Here is a 19101-nt window from a genome sequence, read left to right on the forward strand (position 1 = left end):
GCCGTGATTCTAAATGAGAAACTGGTGCCAACCTTATAATCACCATGACAGGATTGTTTGTCTTGTTTATATGTTTTGGAGTAAGTAAACATGCTGCCAGGGGCATCAGATCAAATAAGCTAGCTATAGAAGGAAACCTCAAGACATGCTAAACTTCCGTTGTTAGGCAATGCTAGATGATTATTCAATGTTATTGATCCATCGCCAATAACCAGCACATAAGCAATCCCCCTTATGAAAACGATGAAACTTGTGGTTGTCTCTCATTACTATTTTTCTTCCAGTGACGAAGGAGAAGTATTTGTATGCAAATTGACAATCACCACAAAGACGGAGGTTCTTTGTTATGTGGAGAGTGTCTCCAGATTGATTTCCTCCCGTCATCCGATTATGATGCGGCCCGAAAACGATATGGTTGTTTTGTTTACATTTGCTCGTAATCAATTACCATGTAATCGAGTATGGCTCTATGCAATATCGATTATGCTCAAGATCTCCCATAACAAAAGCGTACGACACCTGCACCTTCCGCCCAGCCGCACCTTCCCCCTCGGCTTCCCTACGTAACGAGGCATACCTCCTTCCCAGTCTATCCTGTCCTTCATGGAGTAGCTTGGCCTCCTGCGAGGTCTTCCGGCATCGACAATGTTCAGCTTGGTTTTGGCATGTGAGAAGGCGTTGATCTGTCTGGTGAGAATGCTAATGCCCCTGCTCCTGTCGGCGAGGAGGTTGTGAGGCCTTGAAACGATGGGCAAGCCGGTGATGGAGCATCCACCTATCTGCTATGGCTCTTGATCGGTTGTCGCTGCATGAAACACAGATCGCAGAGGACGTGGTGCGTCGCCGTCGGAGGGAGTGCCAACACGCGACTGGGGGTGAAGCTGGTGGTGGCGGTCCTGAGTGACACAACCGGGAGGGAGCTGCTGACCTAGATGCTCGCCAAGGCATTCAACGCTGGTAGACCCTCTTGTCGTCCTCCGGGTCACAATGCCCGGATGAAAACCGCCGGCAGGATGAGAGGAGCAGAGACACAAATTTTGGTTTTGAGGCTCTTTTAGGGCTCTACCATTCCGATTATGTCCAAGAATCAAACATAATTCCATTTTCGGCATTGATTTTTCATTACCATCATATTATGATTAAGCTACCATTTGTGTTACCTTTTTTCTCAACCAAACACCTCCACCGTGATAACGTAGTGATTCTTCTCTTGTCTTATTCTGTGTTGTGGGTGGCAAAACTGGTATCAGGCACATAACATGCAGCCTTAATACTACTTATCAGCATATCCAAGTTCCTATATATATATATCCTCGAGCAATGCTACACACATTGTCATATAGTCACGGGCTATTACGGGATGCTTAATTGGGATACTTTGATTGGATAGAAATCAGGATGAGGGCCCACACCCCCTGAAAATTGGGGGGGTTAATTAAAGAAGGAGATCCCATACCCCCCCCCCCCCTAATAGCCTGTCTGTTTAGAATTTTTTATACCTCCTCTAAGATGGGTGTGAACGGTCATCAACACCAAATCTATGTGTCCTTTGGTCCCTCGATCCAATTGAATGCACCATCTCATCAATACCTCTCTTGTCCATTAAACTTCTAACCTTTTTTGTTTCTGTCCACCTTCCTAGTCTTGCGCGGTATATAATTTGTGGGTTCACAGGATTCCATCCTGAACAAAATTTTCACAATCTTCATGGTTCATGCCAATTCCAATGTCATGTTTCCTACAAGCACCAAGAACAATCCTCCATAATGGCATTTCAAAGTGGATTTTCAGAAGGCCTATGAGAAAGTCAAAATGACCTTTCTTACAAGCAGGCATTGAGAATGAAAGGGTTTGGCCAGGCTTGGAGGAACCAGGTTGAACTTTTTCTGGGAGATAGCATGGGAGTGAAGGTAAATGATGACATTGGTCATTACTTTCAGACTCACAAAGGTCTTGACAGAGGGATCCTTTATCACCAATACTGTTTAATATTGTCGCAGATATGTTAGATGTCCTTTTTCTGTGGAAAAAACTTCCGATCTATTCATCAACTGTCAAGATAGACAAAGAACACTAGAAGCAAAATTTACATCCAGGTTCGTAGACCACCTAGCGACGAGTATAAGCACTAGAGCGAGCCAAAGGCGCGCCGCCGTCATTGAACTCTATCATTGGAGCCGGGCAAACCTTGTTATAGTAGACAATTGTGAAGTCGTCGTGCTAAGGCCCAATAGGACCAGCGCGCCAGAACAGCAGCCGCCGCTGATGAAGAGAAGCGTAGATCGGAAGGATCCAACTTGAAGACACACGGGCACATATGCGCGATGGTCGGATCCAGTGGATCCACCGACAACAAATGCCGACCGAATCCCACGAGATCCATTGGGGACAAATCTCTATACGCCCTATGATGACGCCAGACGCACCGCCAGAATGGGGGCTAGGCGGATGTATTTATTGGTAGAGCCAAGGAGGACGGTCATGTAAGTGGGTTAATCCCACATCTAGTGGATGGGGGGTTTCTGTTTTACAATATGTCGATGACATGAGCATTTATTGGAACATGATTGAGAAGGCAGTGAATATGAAATTGATGTTATGTATTTTCGAACAATTGTCTGGACCTAAAACTAATTTCTATAAGAGTGAATTGTTCTACTTTGGATGCGCCAAAGAGGAGAGCTATTACAAATCATTGTTGGGATATGAAATCGGTAGTTTACCGTTTACATATCTCTGTATCCCAATTTATCGTAGAAAACTCAACAATAAAGAATCGAAACGCATTAAGGATAGATTCGAGAAAAAAATGAGTTGTTGGAAGGCACTAGTGCAGAACCGGGCTTTAGCACCGGTTCGTAAGGCCCTTTAGTGCCAGTTCAGCAACCGGCACTAAAGGGCAGGGACTAAAGCCCCCTCCCTCTTTAGTACCGGTTCAACACGAACCGCCACTAGGGTAGACCTGATTCTTGTGAACTCGGTACTCACGAGTTGCATATGGTCATGCTCTCATTTTTTGAAGTGCCAACAAAGATACGAGACAAGATTTCCATCGTTCTAGATTTTTTCGGTAGAGTGATGAACATAAGGCCAAATATCGCCTAGCAAGGTGAGATATTTTGTACAAACCTAAAGACCAAGGGGATTTGGGGTTTGAGGATCATGAGATAAAAAAATAAGTGTTTGCTCAGCAAATGGCTTTATAGGCTCGCAACGGAGAATACGGAGTGTGGATATAGTTGTTGCGTAACAAATATTTACACTCAAAGACATTGTCTTAAGTTACCGCACAACCATTTGATTCACCCTTTTGGAATGGTTCGATGAAAACCAAGGTTGCCTTATTTTAATAGGAATTTTTTTAATATTGGTGATAGCAGAACAACAAGATTCTCGGAGGAAACTTGGCTTGGCGATACGCCCATCGCTTTATAGTACCCGCTATACACCTTATACTTTTTCCATATACATGTTGAACATTTTTTATGTACGTTGATATATCTCAAATACATGGTGAACATTTTTCAATACATGTTTGAATTTTTTTATTAATACATGCTAAACATTTTTCTGAACATTTTTAATATATGCTGAACATTTTCGGAATACATGTGATTTTTATTTCAGATACACCCTGAATATTTTAAAAACAAATACATGATAATTTTTTCACAAATACTCATTGCACATTTTTAATACACCTTGTACATTTTTGTATACACGCTACATTTTCTTATACACCTTATACATTTTTCAAATACATGATTAACATTTTTTTCTTTCTAAAATATATGTATGACCATTTTTTAATATACATGATAAACATTCTTCAAACACACGTTGACCCTGTTTTGAAAACACGATAAATATAATTTTTAAAATTTGCACGAGCAATGTTTTACACTGCATAAACATTTTTAAATATGTGAGGGGTGTTTTAAAAAATGAAAGTAAATTAATTTTTTATATATAAATATTAAAAATTGTAAAAGAAAAGAATGAACGAACAAAAATCTGTAAGAAACGAACAGATGAAGAAACAACAAATGGAACGTTACTCGGCTGCCCTACTAGTGTGTCCCTTGACGCGAGGCTACCGCTCAGTCTCGCTTAAAGCGAAAACATGGGGGCTTTGTCTCGCTTTACGGGAGAGCGCCTATTTGGCGCCGTGCGCCCTGGGACGAGGGCGCCCCTATGTCTCGCTTATCGGGTGACCTAGGGAACCCAGCCGCTCAGCAGGCCACTGCCTCGTTTTTTCACTTTTTGTTTCTTTTTAAATTTCGTTTATCCTTCCAAATATTTAAAAAAAATTACGAAAATACTTTATATTAAACATTTCAAAAATGTTAATCTAGCATTTGAAAAATATTAAATATGTATAAAGAAAATGTTTCTCATGTATACAGAACATATACAATGTGAAATGTGTATAGAAAAAATATTGACCACTTATTTGAAAAATCTTAATCCACTCATTTGAAACAAATGTTAAACAAGTGTACAGAAAATGTTAAACTTGTATTCGATAAATGTTAAATTTTTATAGAAAAAATGTTGACCATGTATTAAAAAAATGTTAATTGTGTATAGAAGAGAGTTGTCCATATATTCAAAAATGTTAAACTTGTTTTTTTAAATTATAAAATGTATATAGAAAAAATGTTGACCATGTATTAAAAAATGTTAAACTTGTACGTAAATATATTAATCAAGTATTTGAAAAAAATGTTAAATTTGTGTAGAAAAAATTGACCATGTATTCAAAAATGTTTATTTGCTATTTGGAAAGTGTTTTTCAAGCATTTGAAAAATATTAAATGTGTATAGAAAAAATATTGATCATGTATTCAATAAATGTTAATCTTGTATTTAAAAAAAGTTAAACATGTATTAGAAATATGTATTACATACATACCAAAAATGTGTATAGAAAAAGAGTGAAAACCCGAGAGAAAACAAATGAAAATGTATGAAAAAGGAGAAAACGAGCAAACAAAACGAAGGGAAAAAATGAAGAAAAGAGAAAGAAAAGGAAAAACAGCTAGTGAAACCGAGAAAAGAAACAACGAAAGCTGAAGAAAAATAAAGGAGAAAGAAACAAAAGAAAAAAGGCAATGAAAATCGAGGAAAAAAACAAATAAAAAACCAGTAAAAAGGAGAATGAAACGAGGAAAACCTAGTGGGGAAAAAGTAAAAAAAAAAACAAAAAAAACATGGAAACCCGCCTGTTTTGCTTTAAGTAGGCCGCGCCTGACTAACAAAACGTGAACCTGATAGGTGACGCAGTGATTAGCGTGTTACGCATTAACCAGTCGATCCTGGGATTGATCCCCGCTCGCTCAACATCTTTTTCTACTTTTAAGTATGCTATGGTGGGGCGGCCTATAACTGTAGACGCTTCCGTTTGAGATCCTATCGTCTCAGTATAAGCGCGATATAGTCGCCGCACTGAGAGGAGGGGTGGGCGCTCGGTCGCTAAGTAGCGACCTACACGCCAGACACGGTTGGCCCTTGCTTATAGCGAGATAAAGCGCTCGCTTACCTCAGGCGCCCCCTAAATGGTTCGGCCCATCGCAGGAGGAGCGTCGGGTCTCTAGTGCATATTTTTCCTTTTACTTATAGCAAAAAGACCCCGTGCGTTGCAAGAAAAATAAATACCATACACCCGACCCAATAGCCATGACTCAAAACCCGTAATAGGTCCACGTCCTTTATTTCAACATGACATCCCATTTGTGTTGTTTTATCCTCCTTCCTACCCTCACCGACGGTGGCATGTGTGCTAAGACAACCACATCTGAATGTGGTCAATCCTAGGCATCTCTCTCTCTCGGCATAAGATGAGAAATCTGTTATTTTTTCCCGCGAGCTTTTGTCGAGGCATGCATGCATGGTATCGACGCTTTCTTTCGTCTCCAATTGGGTTTTACTGAGGTGTTCATTTGCAATCTGGATCAGCGTCGGTATGAAAGAAAGATGGATCATCCACTATTGATTAAGGTTGCACCTTAAAGAGCATTTAAAAAATGGTTAACAGGTAAAACAAAATCATATTCAGATCGACATATTTTTCTAATCAAATTTCATATATAACATGTTAAAATTGGAGTTAGGATTTAATGATATGGATACTTTTGGAAAGCATTTGTTCTAAATGGACTACAGGTTGATTAACCCAAATAAGAGCTAGGTTTCTTTTAAATTTATGTCACTTAAAGGTGGATTATGGGTTAATTACCAGAAAATATAGGGTTTTTTCTATAAAAATGCAAAAGACTCATTTTCTTTCACTTAAAGGTGGACTGAGAGTATTACCAAAAGAGCTAGGGTGTATTCTCGTAAAAAATGTGTGACAAATAGGAAGAAGCTCTCCTTCTTTTATTATTACTAGCAAAAGAGCTCGTGCGTTGCAACGGGAAAAAAAATAACACATGCTCTTAACCCAATAACCATCACCCAAGTTTCAAGACCACAATAGGTCCACGTCCTTTATTTTGGGGAGGCATCACATTTGTGTTGCCGCTTATCCTCCTTCTCACCCTCGCGGGTGGTGTCCTCAGTGTTCACACAAAGCAAAACGTGATTGAATATGATCAATCCTAAGGCGTCTCTCTCTCTCCCTCCCTCCCTCCCTCTCCCTCTCCCTTTCGCTCTCACGATGAGAAATCTATTGTTTTTCCCATGCGAGATTTTTCATAGGTGTGCATGTGTGGTTATTGATGTTTTCTTTGGTCTCTGCATGGTTTTAGTCGGTGTTTTTTTTGCAATCTGGATCGCCATGGGTACGACAGAAAAACGGATCGTGTGCCATAGATTATAAATTTACTTTCAAAATTATATTATAAACATATTTAATAGGTAAAAATAACATCATATTCAGATTGAACATATTTTACTAATCAAATTTTATATATAACATGTTAAAGTCGGAGTTACGGTTTTAAAGATATGAATAATTTAAAAAAGTATTTGTTTGACTTAAATATATTCCAAAATAACATTTAAAAAATATTTAACAGATAAAATAGCATCATTTCAGATTCTAAACATTTTTCTAATCAAATTTCATATATAAGAGGTTAAAATCGAAGTTACGGTTTAAAAGATATGTATAGTTTAGAAAATAATTTGTTTGACTTAAATATGATCCACGGATGAATTACCTAAAAAGTGAGGAGGGGGGTGGGGGTGGGGGGAGATTGCGAAAAAAACGTAAAGTAACGGTTCGACTATGACTGTCACGACCGGAATTTTGGGATATGAATTCCTAAAAAAAAGCGGCCTATGTGCTCACCAGCCCCAGGATTTACTGTTAGCTGATGAGGAACCAACTTGATACAAGAATTCCAAGCAAGTACAAAAAATATGTAGTACAAGACCATTGAGGCCTAGGAGTGCAACATTTGGTTTGCTAGTGGTTGATGGCGGAAGCGGTCTGTGGTTCATCTGCGCCTATGGGACTCCATTTCCCACAAGAACAGCTGACCAGGATAACTCCTATCTTCGCGAGGCTGCAAACGTCAACGCGTAGGTTCCGAGGTTGCCACCGCGATGCTTATCTCCAAGCAAGGAATCTGGCCAAGACAATAGCCAGGGACAAGCGAGTGAGTACGTTTGAATGTACTCGCAAACATTAAGAACACGGGTATGATAAATATCAAACATGCTTCAGATTTACTGGATGATCACACGTCTGTCACGAGATATACGAAAAATCATGACGCACACGTGTGGTTAAAATAATCCAAAGTAAAATACTGGGTGCCAAGCGAGTGTCTGAAGGACTCCTCGAGCGGAAAATGCGGAATAATAATACAGGTGCCAAACGAGTGTCTGAAAGACTCCTCGAGCGGAAAAATGCAGGATAGTAATGCCGCAGTCGGGCGTCTGAACGACACCACAGAGAGGGCTTATAAGAAAATAATCACAGCGAAAATCCAGGAGGTAGGACCATCCCAGGGATACTCAATCCTATACATAAAATAAAGGGTTAGTCCAGAATAATAAAGATCATAATTTATAGAGGCCACAATCATAAATAATATTTAGTACAGTCGTTTCTCCATCCGAAAACCGATAATATAGCCAAGTCGTATCTCCATCCGAATACCGTTACTGAGTTCTAGTCAAATCGTTCTCCATCCGAATACCGTGACATAGATTCCACTCAGACTGTGGTCTTAACTCAAGAACAAGACTCTCCAACAGGATATATCCTCTGCAGAGGGAGTACCATTTTCCACGAGTAACGGGATTACTCAGTCCCTCGGGACTAATTCCGTCTACGGTCTTTTGATTGAAAACACGCCTGACCTGCACACACCAGCTTAACTCACCAGTGCCTGGAGTCACCCACGACACCTGCCAAGCAAAACTCTAAGTGGGGAGGCTACAACCTCGACGTAGCATGGGATCACAAAATTTATACCGCGCGCAGACTGGGGAAGCTATCCCCTTCGGCTACAACCGAAAACACCCATGCCCCCGGACCGGATGACTGGCTTTAATCCATGGCCATGGGACCCTCATCACGGCCTCTCTGTACGGTGTGCGCGTTGGAAAGGGGTTGACAACCTACTGAACCATACCCTGTCCCCTGCAGGGACAAGTGGTGGTACCGAGAAAGAAGGAAGCTATTGATCCATACTCGGTCTACCACCGACTCAGGTGGTCCAAGCATCCACCAACAATATTACCACTAGTGAAATAAATCACCACTCCTCGAGCCTCACCAAGCTATGCCGGGCATACTCGTCTCGACGAGGGATTAGGGTCAAGCTCGTGTCTACCCAAGACCACGACTCTCCCGGCTACCTACCGGTGTGCAAGAGAAGCTCACGAGGATGACCCAAATCACTAGTGTATCCATCTGCTGACCACAAAACAACTCCAAAGTGCACTCATGCACGAGACTATATCGGTACATAAACTATCACATACTCCAAGTCGGAAGGTGTTGTGATCGCATCAAAACAACACCACAAATTATTATGCCAGAGTTCAGAAATGCTTGCCTTCAAGAGTGTGCAAAGGATGCACTTATTGGAAGCTTTCCTTTTCCTCCAAAAATCCTATTTTGCAAAATACACAAATACAAATATTTCAAACACAGTACCAAAACCTGTCTCAAATATTTTTGAAATAAATCTTAAAATAAACTAGATGAAATTTTGAGAGAGGTAGGAAAAAGAATCAACTCAATTGGAGTTTTATTTTAAAAGTTACCGCCAGTCAAAGTTTGGTCAACTCTGTTTTTAAAATAAACCAGAAAAAGGAAAACGCTTTGAGGGAAATACGCTTTCGCAGCAGAGAAAACGTACGCGGGGTTTTGCGCCTTCACTTAAACAGAGAGAGGGCGGACGTGCGAGTCGCTGACAGTGGGTCCAGAGGGCCCACTAGTCAGGTTTGACTGGTCTCCCTCTCCCTCCTTTTTCTGTGCCCGACCGGCGCGGGGCTCCGGCGATCGCCGGCGACGAACAGCGGCTCCTCGAGGGCATCTGCAGGCGGGGGTGGAAAGGCTAGACCAAGGCGGTCCTCTAGGTGGTGGTTGGGTCGACGGAGGTGGCAGGAATCGCCGGCGGCGAGCTCCGCGGCGGAGGAAAGCCACGGTGGTGAAGTGACATTGCTGCTCCGGTGGCCTCCGACCGAAGCTGGGTAGCTGGGCAGCTCCGCAAGACTACGGGGAGGTTCTTGGTGGCGCTGGATTGGCAAAAGGGGGGCTGGCTGCGACGAATCGCACCGGAGCTAAGCGGCGGCCGAGCTGGCCGGAGTTGGGGAGGGCGGCCCCTCTCCGGTCAATCTACTGCTAGGGGAGTCCTACGGGGTGGGTCTGATGTCGCGTGCCGCCTCGAACGAGCTCGGGGACCCTTTTTATAGCGCGACGAGGCTGGCTCCGCGGCGGCAGCAGATAAGATCGCCAGCGACCACTTTCCTGTAGTGGCAGGGCATCGTGGCGGCGACGAACGCGTTGCGACGAGCGGGAGAATAAGCACGGCCTGTGCTCTGAGGCAGCTGGCGCGCGCTGGTGGATTGGGCGGCGCCGTCCGCGGCGGAATCCGCTGTCGACGCCGGCGTGCCGCCAAGGGCGTGGCCAGCGGCGCAGCAGGGCGCCAGAGAGATCGTGGAGCAGGGGGCGGCTAGTGCGTGGTTCAGCGATGCAGAGGGGCCAGGGTCGGGTCGCGTCGAGTGCGGCAGTGCGGCGTGTCGGCGTAGTGCGCGCGCGTGCAAAACGTGCGCTCTGGGCGCGCACAGAGCACGCACGGCAGGTGCTCGACGGAATGCCAGTGCGCTCTAGAGAGCTTGGTTGGGGCTGGCAAAGAACAGAACAAGGGTAGGGGTGGCTAGGAGATCAGGGGACATGATTGTTGGGTCATAGGAGCAAGTCCACAGTGCAAACAAGGAACTCATGCCAAAACAAACTGTGCACACCAGGTGTTCGACAGAAAGCCAGATGCACTTAGGCAACTCTTGGAGTGGCCAAAATCTCCAGATCAGTGTCTCTTTAGATGCAGGAGATGGTGGTAAGATTAGTTTGGCAAATACAGAAAGTTGATAGTGCAAGTTTTGCAAAGCTCCAGTTTTGGACAGAAAGAAAAAGGGTTTGGAACATGCACTTCAAAACCTCCAATGAGCCCAATCTCCTGGACTCAAGAGTTTGGTAGGGAGGGCTACAAGTAGGCAAAAGCTCAGGGTCACTAGAGCAAGGAAAAATATGGTTGCAGTACAAAACACCAAATTGGGTCAGAATGCAAAAGAGGTTGATCCACTCAAATTTTTCAAAGAACATCACTGGGTTTTTGCTTGAAGATGAATTGTATACATCCATTGACATCTCCAAACACTTGAAAGAATTTTTAGAAGAATATTTAAATGGGTTGTAGTGCAAAAGTGCCTACTGGACCAGATTGGAAAAGTTGGTGAAAAGCTCAAAATCTCCAATGGCCAGAAGGTATTTTTGCATAAAAGTGATGTGGAACCATCACATGACATCCCCAAATTTTGGTGAAATTTTTAGAAGCATTTATCCAATGGTTGTAGTGCAAATGGGCTCCAAATGCAAAAGAAATCATTTTATAAGGGCAAAGTTTTGAGAAAATAAATCTTGCAACATTTGAATCCACTGATACATAATTGTTTTATTATAGAGAGAAATCAAGTCCAACAATACCTTTGAAGGTTTTTCCCCACTAGGGGCATAAATCCAAAAGTCACAAAGGTAAAACTTGACAATTGGGAAAAGTTTTATTTCCTGGCAATATTTTAATAAATAAAAATAAGGCCAAAATTTTGGGTGTCACAGTGACTTAAGTGTGTGCGGGTTAATTCACAAAAAAATCAAGGGGTTTGTGCAAATTGCGTGACGGACCGCCGGAAGCACTCCTTACTTTATTATTACTAGCAAAATAGCCCGTGCATTGTAACGGGAGAAAAAAATAACACGTGCTCTTAACCCAGTAACCATCACTCAAGACCGCAATACGTCCATGTCCTTTATTTTATTGGGGCATCACATTTGTGTTGCTACTTATCCTCCTGCTTACCCTCGCCGGCGGTGGCCTGAGTGTTCATACAAAACCAAAGCATGTTTGAACGTGGTTAATCCTAAACGAATCATGCGCTATAGATTATAGTTTGCTTCCCAAATAATATTTAATAGGTAAAAATAACATCATATTTAGACTCTACACATTTTTCTAATCAAATTTTATATATAACATGTTAAAAATAGAGTTACAGCTTAAAAGATATGTATCATTTATAAAAGCATTTGTTGACTTAAATATGATCCGCAGGTGAATTGCCTAAAAAGGTAGGGGGGGGGGGGGGTTCCAAAAAATGCAAGATAATGGTTCGGTTGTGACTTAAGTGTGTACTTTGGGTTAATTCCTAGAAAATGCAAGGGTTTTTCTGCAAAATTACATGACGGACCGCAGGAAGCAGGAAGCACTCCTTACTTTATTACTCCCTCCATTCCTATATATAAGTTCTTTTAGAGATTTCAATATGGACTATATATAGAAGAAAATGAGTGAATCCACATTCTGTTTCGTATATAGTCCATATTGAAATCTCTAGAAGGACTTACATTTAGGAACTGAGGGAGTATTAGGCAGACATTATGTATAGATTCTTGAAGTTTACTAGAAAAACTTATATATTTGAAGTGGAAAATAGTTTTTTTTTGCATTGCGTGTTTAGAAAAATGTTGACATAGTATTTTAGAAATGTCAACAAAACTTCTCAAAATGTTAGTAAACATTAAATAAAAGTTCGTGGCAACTTCAAAATGTTCTCACATTTCAAAATAATATACATGACATGTGAAAAAATGTTTACACAATGTAAAATATGTTTTCTTAATTAACAATTATTGCGTACCATTCAAAAAATGTACTTGACATTTAAAAAAATGTTCACACATTTCAAAAAATGTGTTCATTACAGTTTCAAAAAAATATTTATACAATGTAAAAAATCTATTCATGTAGTTATAAAAATTGTTTCTAATCTTTGGAAAAAATGATCAATGTGTATTTGAAAAAAAAATGTTTAACACATATTAAAAAAAGTTCAAAAACATATATTTGAAAGATGAAACGTGTATAATAAAATGTCCCAGGTGCATATGAATAGTGTAAAATGCGTATGGAAAAAATGGACATAAAAGTACATATTTCAAAAAAAATGTTAATTAGGTTTTTTTTCAAATATTTATAAGAAATTTGTTCCTTACAAAGTGTATGAAAAGGTGGATATCAACACTTACTCCCTCCTTCCAAAATAAATGTCTCAACTTTGTACTAACTTTAGTACAAAGTTGTATTCCGTTGAGACACTTATTTTAAGACGGGGGGGAGTATATTTCAAAGGAAATGTTGATCATAAATTTAAAAAAATATAATATGCATAAAAATGTTCCTGATGTATATGAAAAATGTACAATATGTATAAAAAGTATATCTATGTTCATAATATTTTAAAAATAAAAACCCATAAAAATAAAAATAGGTAGGAAACATAAAACACCGAAACCCAAAAGGAAACCATTGAAAAGGAGACAGAAAATTGAATAAAATAGGCGAAAACAAAAAAACAATACAGGGCACACAGAAAACTAAAAAACCATTGGAAGGTTCTATATTTTGTCAAAACTGGTCTATAGAACCTTTTTAAATAATACTCCCTCCGTCCCATAATGTAAGACGTCAAAAAGCGTCTTACATTATGGGACGGAGGGAGTACCGTTTTAACAGACCAGTCCAATAGCTGCCGTAGCTCTTCCAAGTTCCCAACCCAATGGGCGAGAAATAGCCCTGGCGATCGAGACATCATAGCTCCCGTGGGAGTAATATTTAGGCCCAGAATGTTGTTACGGCGCAACAGATAGATCACTATGGCCCTGTGTTGTTTATAAGGCCCAATCCAACAATAATCTAATCCGGCCCAATAATAGTTGCAATCCTGGCCAGTCACCACTACATAAGCCCACCCCGAGCTAGGGTTCGGGTCTCTCGCATCCCACCACCAAGCTCCAGACGCCTCCTCCTCCTCCCCCGCCGCCGCCGCACTCTCCAGAGACCGCAGGCATGGGCGTCTTCACCTTCGTGTGCCGCGACTCCGGCGCCGAGTGGTCGGCCAAGCAGCACAAGGGCGAGCTCGAGGCCTCCGCCGCCACCCCCTACGACCTGCAGCGCCAGCTCGTGTCCGCCGCCTGCGCCGAGGACAAGTCCGGTGGCGTCCAGTCCTCCTTCACCATGGTCTCCCCCAAGTCCGCCATCTTCCAGGTCCGGACCCCTTCCCGCGCTCACTAAAATTCTGTGCTGCGTACTGCTGATCTGACTATACCCTGCGCCTTCGTGTATGTACTTAATTAGTTCCGATCCATGAGTTCTGATGATTCGTTAATAACAATACCAAGCTTTTTTTTACAGATTCTGCGGTATGCATTTAGTAGCGTGTTAGTTATTTACTTAGATCCGACGGTCTGTTCTATTTAAGATCTTAGGCCTTTCTGGATGAGGATCTGTTTTAATTTATGGTAGCTACAAAACGTTGGCCCAGATGCTGTATTAAGTTCTTCGAGTTGGCATTTTATCAGTGAATCGAGGCAAAAATTATTTAGTTGTTTGTGTTTCAGTCAATGGGTTATGGCTTAATTAGTGCGTAGAGCAGATCTTCGTAACAGTTCTTTTTCCTAATTATCACTAGGTTGCAGAAAAGGTTGTTTACATAGGATATAATATCTCTTTGTCTTGTATAATTGTATATCATTTGCTTCTTTGTTTTTCTGTCTCTATAGTTCGCCATTGCTAGAGATTGCAAGTTTGTTTATTCACAAGTGTGACATAACAAGTTACTAGCACATTAAGGTGGTCCTTTTGTCAATTTTCTTGCATTTGTTGCTGAACCAAACCAAGTGACCGTTACACATTGGAAGTCGGTCTTAAATGATAATTATGCATGTTGTGTCAACCAGCTAAATTTTTATACAGCTGATAGCTAGTCTTGCTTTAACTTGTTTTCTTAATCGTCCCAAGAGAAAGACTTGTATTGATAAATAGAGTTGAAATGCTCATATATGAAAATTAATGCAGGTGGTCATTGGTGGCGCCTCTGCTGGTCCGATCGGTGGTGGTGCTGCTGCAGGTGGTGCCGCTGCATCAGGTGGAGCTGCCGCCGAGGCCCCCAAGGGTGAGGAGAAGAAGGAAGAGGAGAAGGAGGAGAGCGAGGATGACCTTGGCTTCTCCCTCTTCGATTAGATCTTCTTTACCCTGTTGCTTGCCAGAAATGACATGGTCCTATTGCCGCAGTAATTTTGATGCCATGCCCACAGGGTTTGTGAACCTGCCTAGTTTGATTGTCAAGGGATGTATGTGGTACTTTCTGTTCATGTGAGGATTTGGTTATGTTATTATGCAGGAATATCCTAATATGGCTTTAGTCTTGCCAGTTCAGAATTTTTGCTCTGTCCTGAAATGCTTGAGGGTATCATTGCCTTGATTTGCTTTGCATGTTAAATCTAGTGTTCGTTTTATTCTCGCCACTGGGATGAATGTGGTGTCCATATTCTGTGCTTCGACAGGAAAGCAAAGTGAGAGATTTGGATGTCTGGTATGAAAGATTGCATACTGAACAACTGAAGGACTGAAATAAGCCCTGCCCGTAGAGTGTTCGACAGGAAAGCGAAATGAGAGATTTGGATGTCTGGTGCTCCCTCCGTTTCTGAATACAAGTGTAGAGATTTCTTTTTTTCGATGAATAAGTGTAGATATTTCACTGTGGACTATATATACGTTGTTCATAGTGAAATCTCTACGAAGACTTAGGGGTTGTTTGTCCATAGTGTAATCTCTATGTCCATAGTGAAATCTCTACAAAAACTTAGGGGTTGTTTGTCTATAGTGTAATCTCTATGAAGACTTAGGGGTTGTTTGGTTCCTTGTCACACTTTGCCACACCTAAATCTTAGGCAAGTTTGACCAAATTAGATAGGTGTTTGGTTACTTAAGACAAGAAATTTTTTATAAGCAGTGAACCCCATATGTCATAGACACAAAAAGTATGACAAGATTCCCTTAGGCAAGTCAAAGTGTGGCTAACAATTTAAGCAACTCAAGTAAGGCAAATGTGGCAAAAATCATGTGACAACATATGACAAAGATAGTCACAATCCAAATAACCCCTCATATTTAGGAACGGAGGAGTATAAAATATCGAATGCTTTGTACTTCTTGAACAACTGCAGCAGAGTGTTTGATTTACCATGTCTGGTATAAAACACTGAATACTTTGTACTCCTGGAACAACTGCAGCAGAGTGTTTGATTTACCCAAATGATAAGTGCATGAAGTACTCCGGTCTTGACGTTTTTTACAACTAAAGTTGCCATCCGAAAAGAAAAAAAAACAAAGGAAACTGCTTGATTACAACCGGATGCACAACACTTGTTCGGCAGCCTGCTCGTCCATGCGACACGCGTCGCGCGGGGCCCACCCACATGCCCTCTCTTCCTTCCTTAACTCCTCTTGACGCGTGACGACAACCTCTCCTTTTCCTTATCCTCTTTCCTGCTCACACACGAGATGCGAGCTCCGCGCTCCTCTCGATCCATGGTCGCCAGCGATGTGATCCCACGGAGAACGGGGAGGCTTCACCGGTGCTGCAAGCTGCGCCGCCGCGTTGCGTGAGATAGCGACATGCTTTGACGCATGCTGCGAGGCAGAGTTGCAGGGACGTCGGCAGGCCGCCATGATGCGATGCACGCGCAAGGCCGAGTTGCGGTGAGGACACCACCGTGCCACTACGAGCTGCGAGAACCACTCCGGCAAGATGGCAATGCTGCAACGACATACGAAGAAGCTCGACGGTGAGATGCTGCAAGGTCAACGGCGGGTACGACGATGGAAGCGGCGGTGCTATGACGAGGGGAGTTGTAACGGTGGTTGGCGACGAGCCGACTTCTGTGACGAGGGGGGTTGCAGCAGAGGCGACGGCCAGAGAAGCCAGCTGCAACTACGTCGATTGCTGCGACGAGGGAGTTGCAGCAATGGTGTTTGGCGGTGAGTCGTTGCAGCAATGCTCGCCGGCGTGGTGATGCTGCGATGTCTCGGCGGGTTGCGGCGACAATGTGCTTCCACGACACCATGGTGTTGTGATGGTGTCTTGGCTGCGATGGCCATGCTGCGAGCGGGTACATCGACGTTTGATGGCATGGGCTTAGACTAGAGGGGTGCTCTGATCAGGATTAATCGGGCGATGGAGAAGGCAGGTGTTCTTTTTTTCGATACATCCGGATGGTGCCTAGTAGCCATAAAAAACAAACCCTGCGAGCGGGTACATCGACGTTTAATGGCGTGGGCTTAGACTAGAGGGATGCTCTGATCAGGATTAATCAGGCGGTGGAGAAGGCAGGTGTTCTTTTCTTCGGTACATCCGGATGGTGCCTAGTACCCGCCAAAAATAAACCCAAAAACAAAACTGAAACTTGCCATTCTATTTTTTTGTGATGGTTCATAAATGAAGTTGCCATCCTCTCGTCAGAGTGAGAAGGGATTCAACCGGGTGGAGGCGGAATCAGATTCTTCAATTGTTATTGACTATTGCTCGGGACAATCGGTATGGTGGGACTCGGCTGCATCGATGTGTTTTTGTTAATTGGGAAGGTTATCTTTAAATATTGTGTTCGTTCTTCGAATCAAGCAGGGCATGTGCTAGCTAGTTATTGCTTTTGTAATAAGGTTTGTAGCTCTTGGACTAACGAGCTTCCGGCTTGTCTGGTTTTTGCAATTCCTGTTTAAGAGCAATAAAGTTAGCCATGATGGCCTTTCCTCAAAAAAGTTGTCATCCTCACCTCAGTAAACTTGCCATAAAAAACATTCGGAGTTGCCATATGTTCATGTCACACGTGTGATACTTAGGTCCTTGATTTAAAGGGATTTCATAGGATTTTGGAGGGTTAGAATCCTTAAGATTTTTTCCTATGCTCGTTCTATAGAATTGTTTCCTGTGGAATAAGTGTACTCCATTTCATTGAAATCTAGCATTCATTCAAACCTATTTACAATTTCTTTGTTTTTCCTATGGCATCAAAACTCTATCCTAATCGTATAGGATTGAAGTGGACATGCCATTCATATTCTGTATTTTTTTCCTGCTCCTATGTTTTGAAAATCCTGCAAATCAAAAGAGGGCCTAAATGTTCTTCAAATGGTCAATGTGCATAGTTTGTGACTTGTATTGCCGGAAGTACAACATGCGGGCATCTGTCTATCAATTGAGCCGAGTCCCTTACAAGATGCAACCACCTGTCATGTATCTTTTATTTATTTAACATTCCAAAATCGGAATATTTTGGGATGTTACAGATAGCTCCGCCTCAAGATCTTATTATTGCTTGACATCTTGAAGCATCATCAACATTGTTTCTTGCAGAGACAGAATCGATAATCATCAAGTTCATACTCACTTGTTTTACACTCCCCTTCAGCGAAACCCTCATCATGGCAGTGCTCGACGCATGGTTTGCTTGTGCATTCAGAAACAGTGTAGGTTTTGCTATACTCCTTGCAAATTTTGCCTTCAGATCCTGCAATTGAATATGGACAACACTTGGGTAACAACACAGAACATAGAACATCAGCAATCTATTATAGTCTGTAGATAATTATTTCGGGCAAGGCTTACCGGGAAGCAACATGGCCACCATGAACAACACCAAGCACAAGCCAGGCATCTTCACCTTGTGGACCTTCATGTATCCAAGAATGAACACCCAAGAAGAGAAGGAAGGAATCGAAATAGGTGAAGTTAGTAGTGCCATCGATCCCTTCTTATAGATATAGGGATAATGAAACCTTACAATAAACCAGAAGATGTTGTCTTTTAGTGGAAGATATAGTCGTGTATATCTAGATGATGTAGTGATGTGTCATACGCTGAAAAAAGGACACTTTGAGACATGATAAAGAACACTAGAGGTTGTTGGATAGTGTGTGCGCTGTTGCTACGAGACATGATATGATGTTTGCACGAAAGTGTTGTTCTGTGCACGAGCATTCTATCTAATTGAAAAATCCAGCAACGTGAGGTAGAAGACGACAGTACTACCCCACTCGCCCACCACCTGCCACCAAATCTAGTCATTTACTCCATCGTCGGTAGAAGATAACAAAAAGCAACTTTCCTGATCTATGGATCGGGAAGATGACCGACGTCCAGAGCCACGGCTCGACTAGCTGTCCTTGGCCACCGCGTCTCCTCCGTCTTCGTCTTGGCCCACAACTCAATTGTATTTCCTTGTTTCCTTCTTTTTTTGGTGCTCGTGTATCTTGCAGCTCATAAGGGCATGAGCTATGGTGGCAACAGTCTGGTGCTTCCCCATAGTCCACCTAGGCATAAAAATCTAAAACCACTATATAAAATTTTCTATTGCCCAATGCAAGCTACCATCTGGTGGGCCTACATAGCGTCGGGAAGCTCCATGAAGCGTAGAGAAGTGGATGGTAGACACAAGCAGCAAGGTCCCATTTCTCTCCTTTCCTTCCCCATTCTCTCTCTCACTTAACTTTTCTCACTTTATCAACTGAAGAGGCCGTCTCCGCT

The 19101-nt window shown here is 42.3% G+C and overlaps 1 protein-coding gene and 1 long non-coding RNA gene across 2 annotated transcripts; one reads left to right on the forward strand and one right to left on the reverse strand.

Annotated features, from left to right (window-relative positions):
- Nucleotides 1-13471: 13471 nt before the first annotated feature.
- On the forward strand, nucleotides 13472-14957 carry LOC123165277 (60S acidic ribosomal protein P3). The gene is made up of 2 exons (XM_044582907.1): nucleotides 13472-13784; nucleotides 14595-14957. The coding sequence occupies exons 1-2, from the start codon at nucleotides 13587-13589 to the stop codon at nucleotides 14757-14759; spliced, it is 363 nt and encodes a 120-aa protein (XP_044438842.1). The 5' UTR covers nucleotides 13472-13586; the 3' UTR covers nucleotides 14760-14957.
- Nucleotides 14958-17696: 2739 nt separating this feature from the next.
- LOC123165278 (uncharacterized) lies at nucleotides 17697-18358 on the reverse strand. Its single transcript, XR_006482903.1, has 2 exons — nucleotides 18184-18358; nucleotides 17697-18085 (listed from the first exon to the last, which is right to left on the reverse strand). It is a non-coding gene; the product is annotated as an uncharacterized lncRNA (long non-coding RNA).
- Between the last annotated feature and the right edge of the window lie 743 nt (nucleotides 18359-19101).

Source organism: Triticum aestivum, chromosome 7D (assembly GCF_018294505.1).
Source record: "Triticum aestivum cultivar Chinese Spring chromosome 7D, IWGSC CS RefSeq v2.1, whole genome shotgun sequence".
In the NCBI taxonomy this organism is placed as follows: Eukaryota; Viridiplantae; Streptophyta; class Magnoliopsida; order Poales; family Poaceae; genus Triticum; species Triticum aestivum.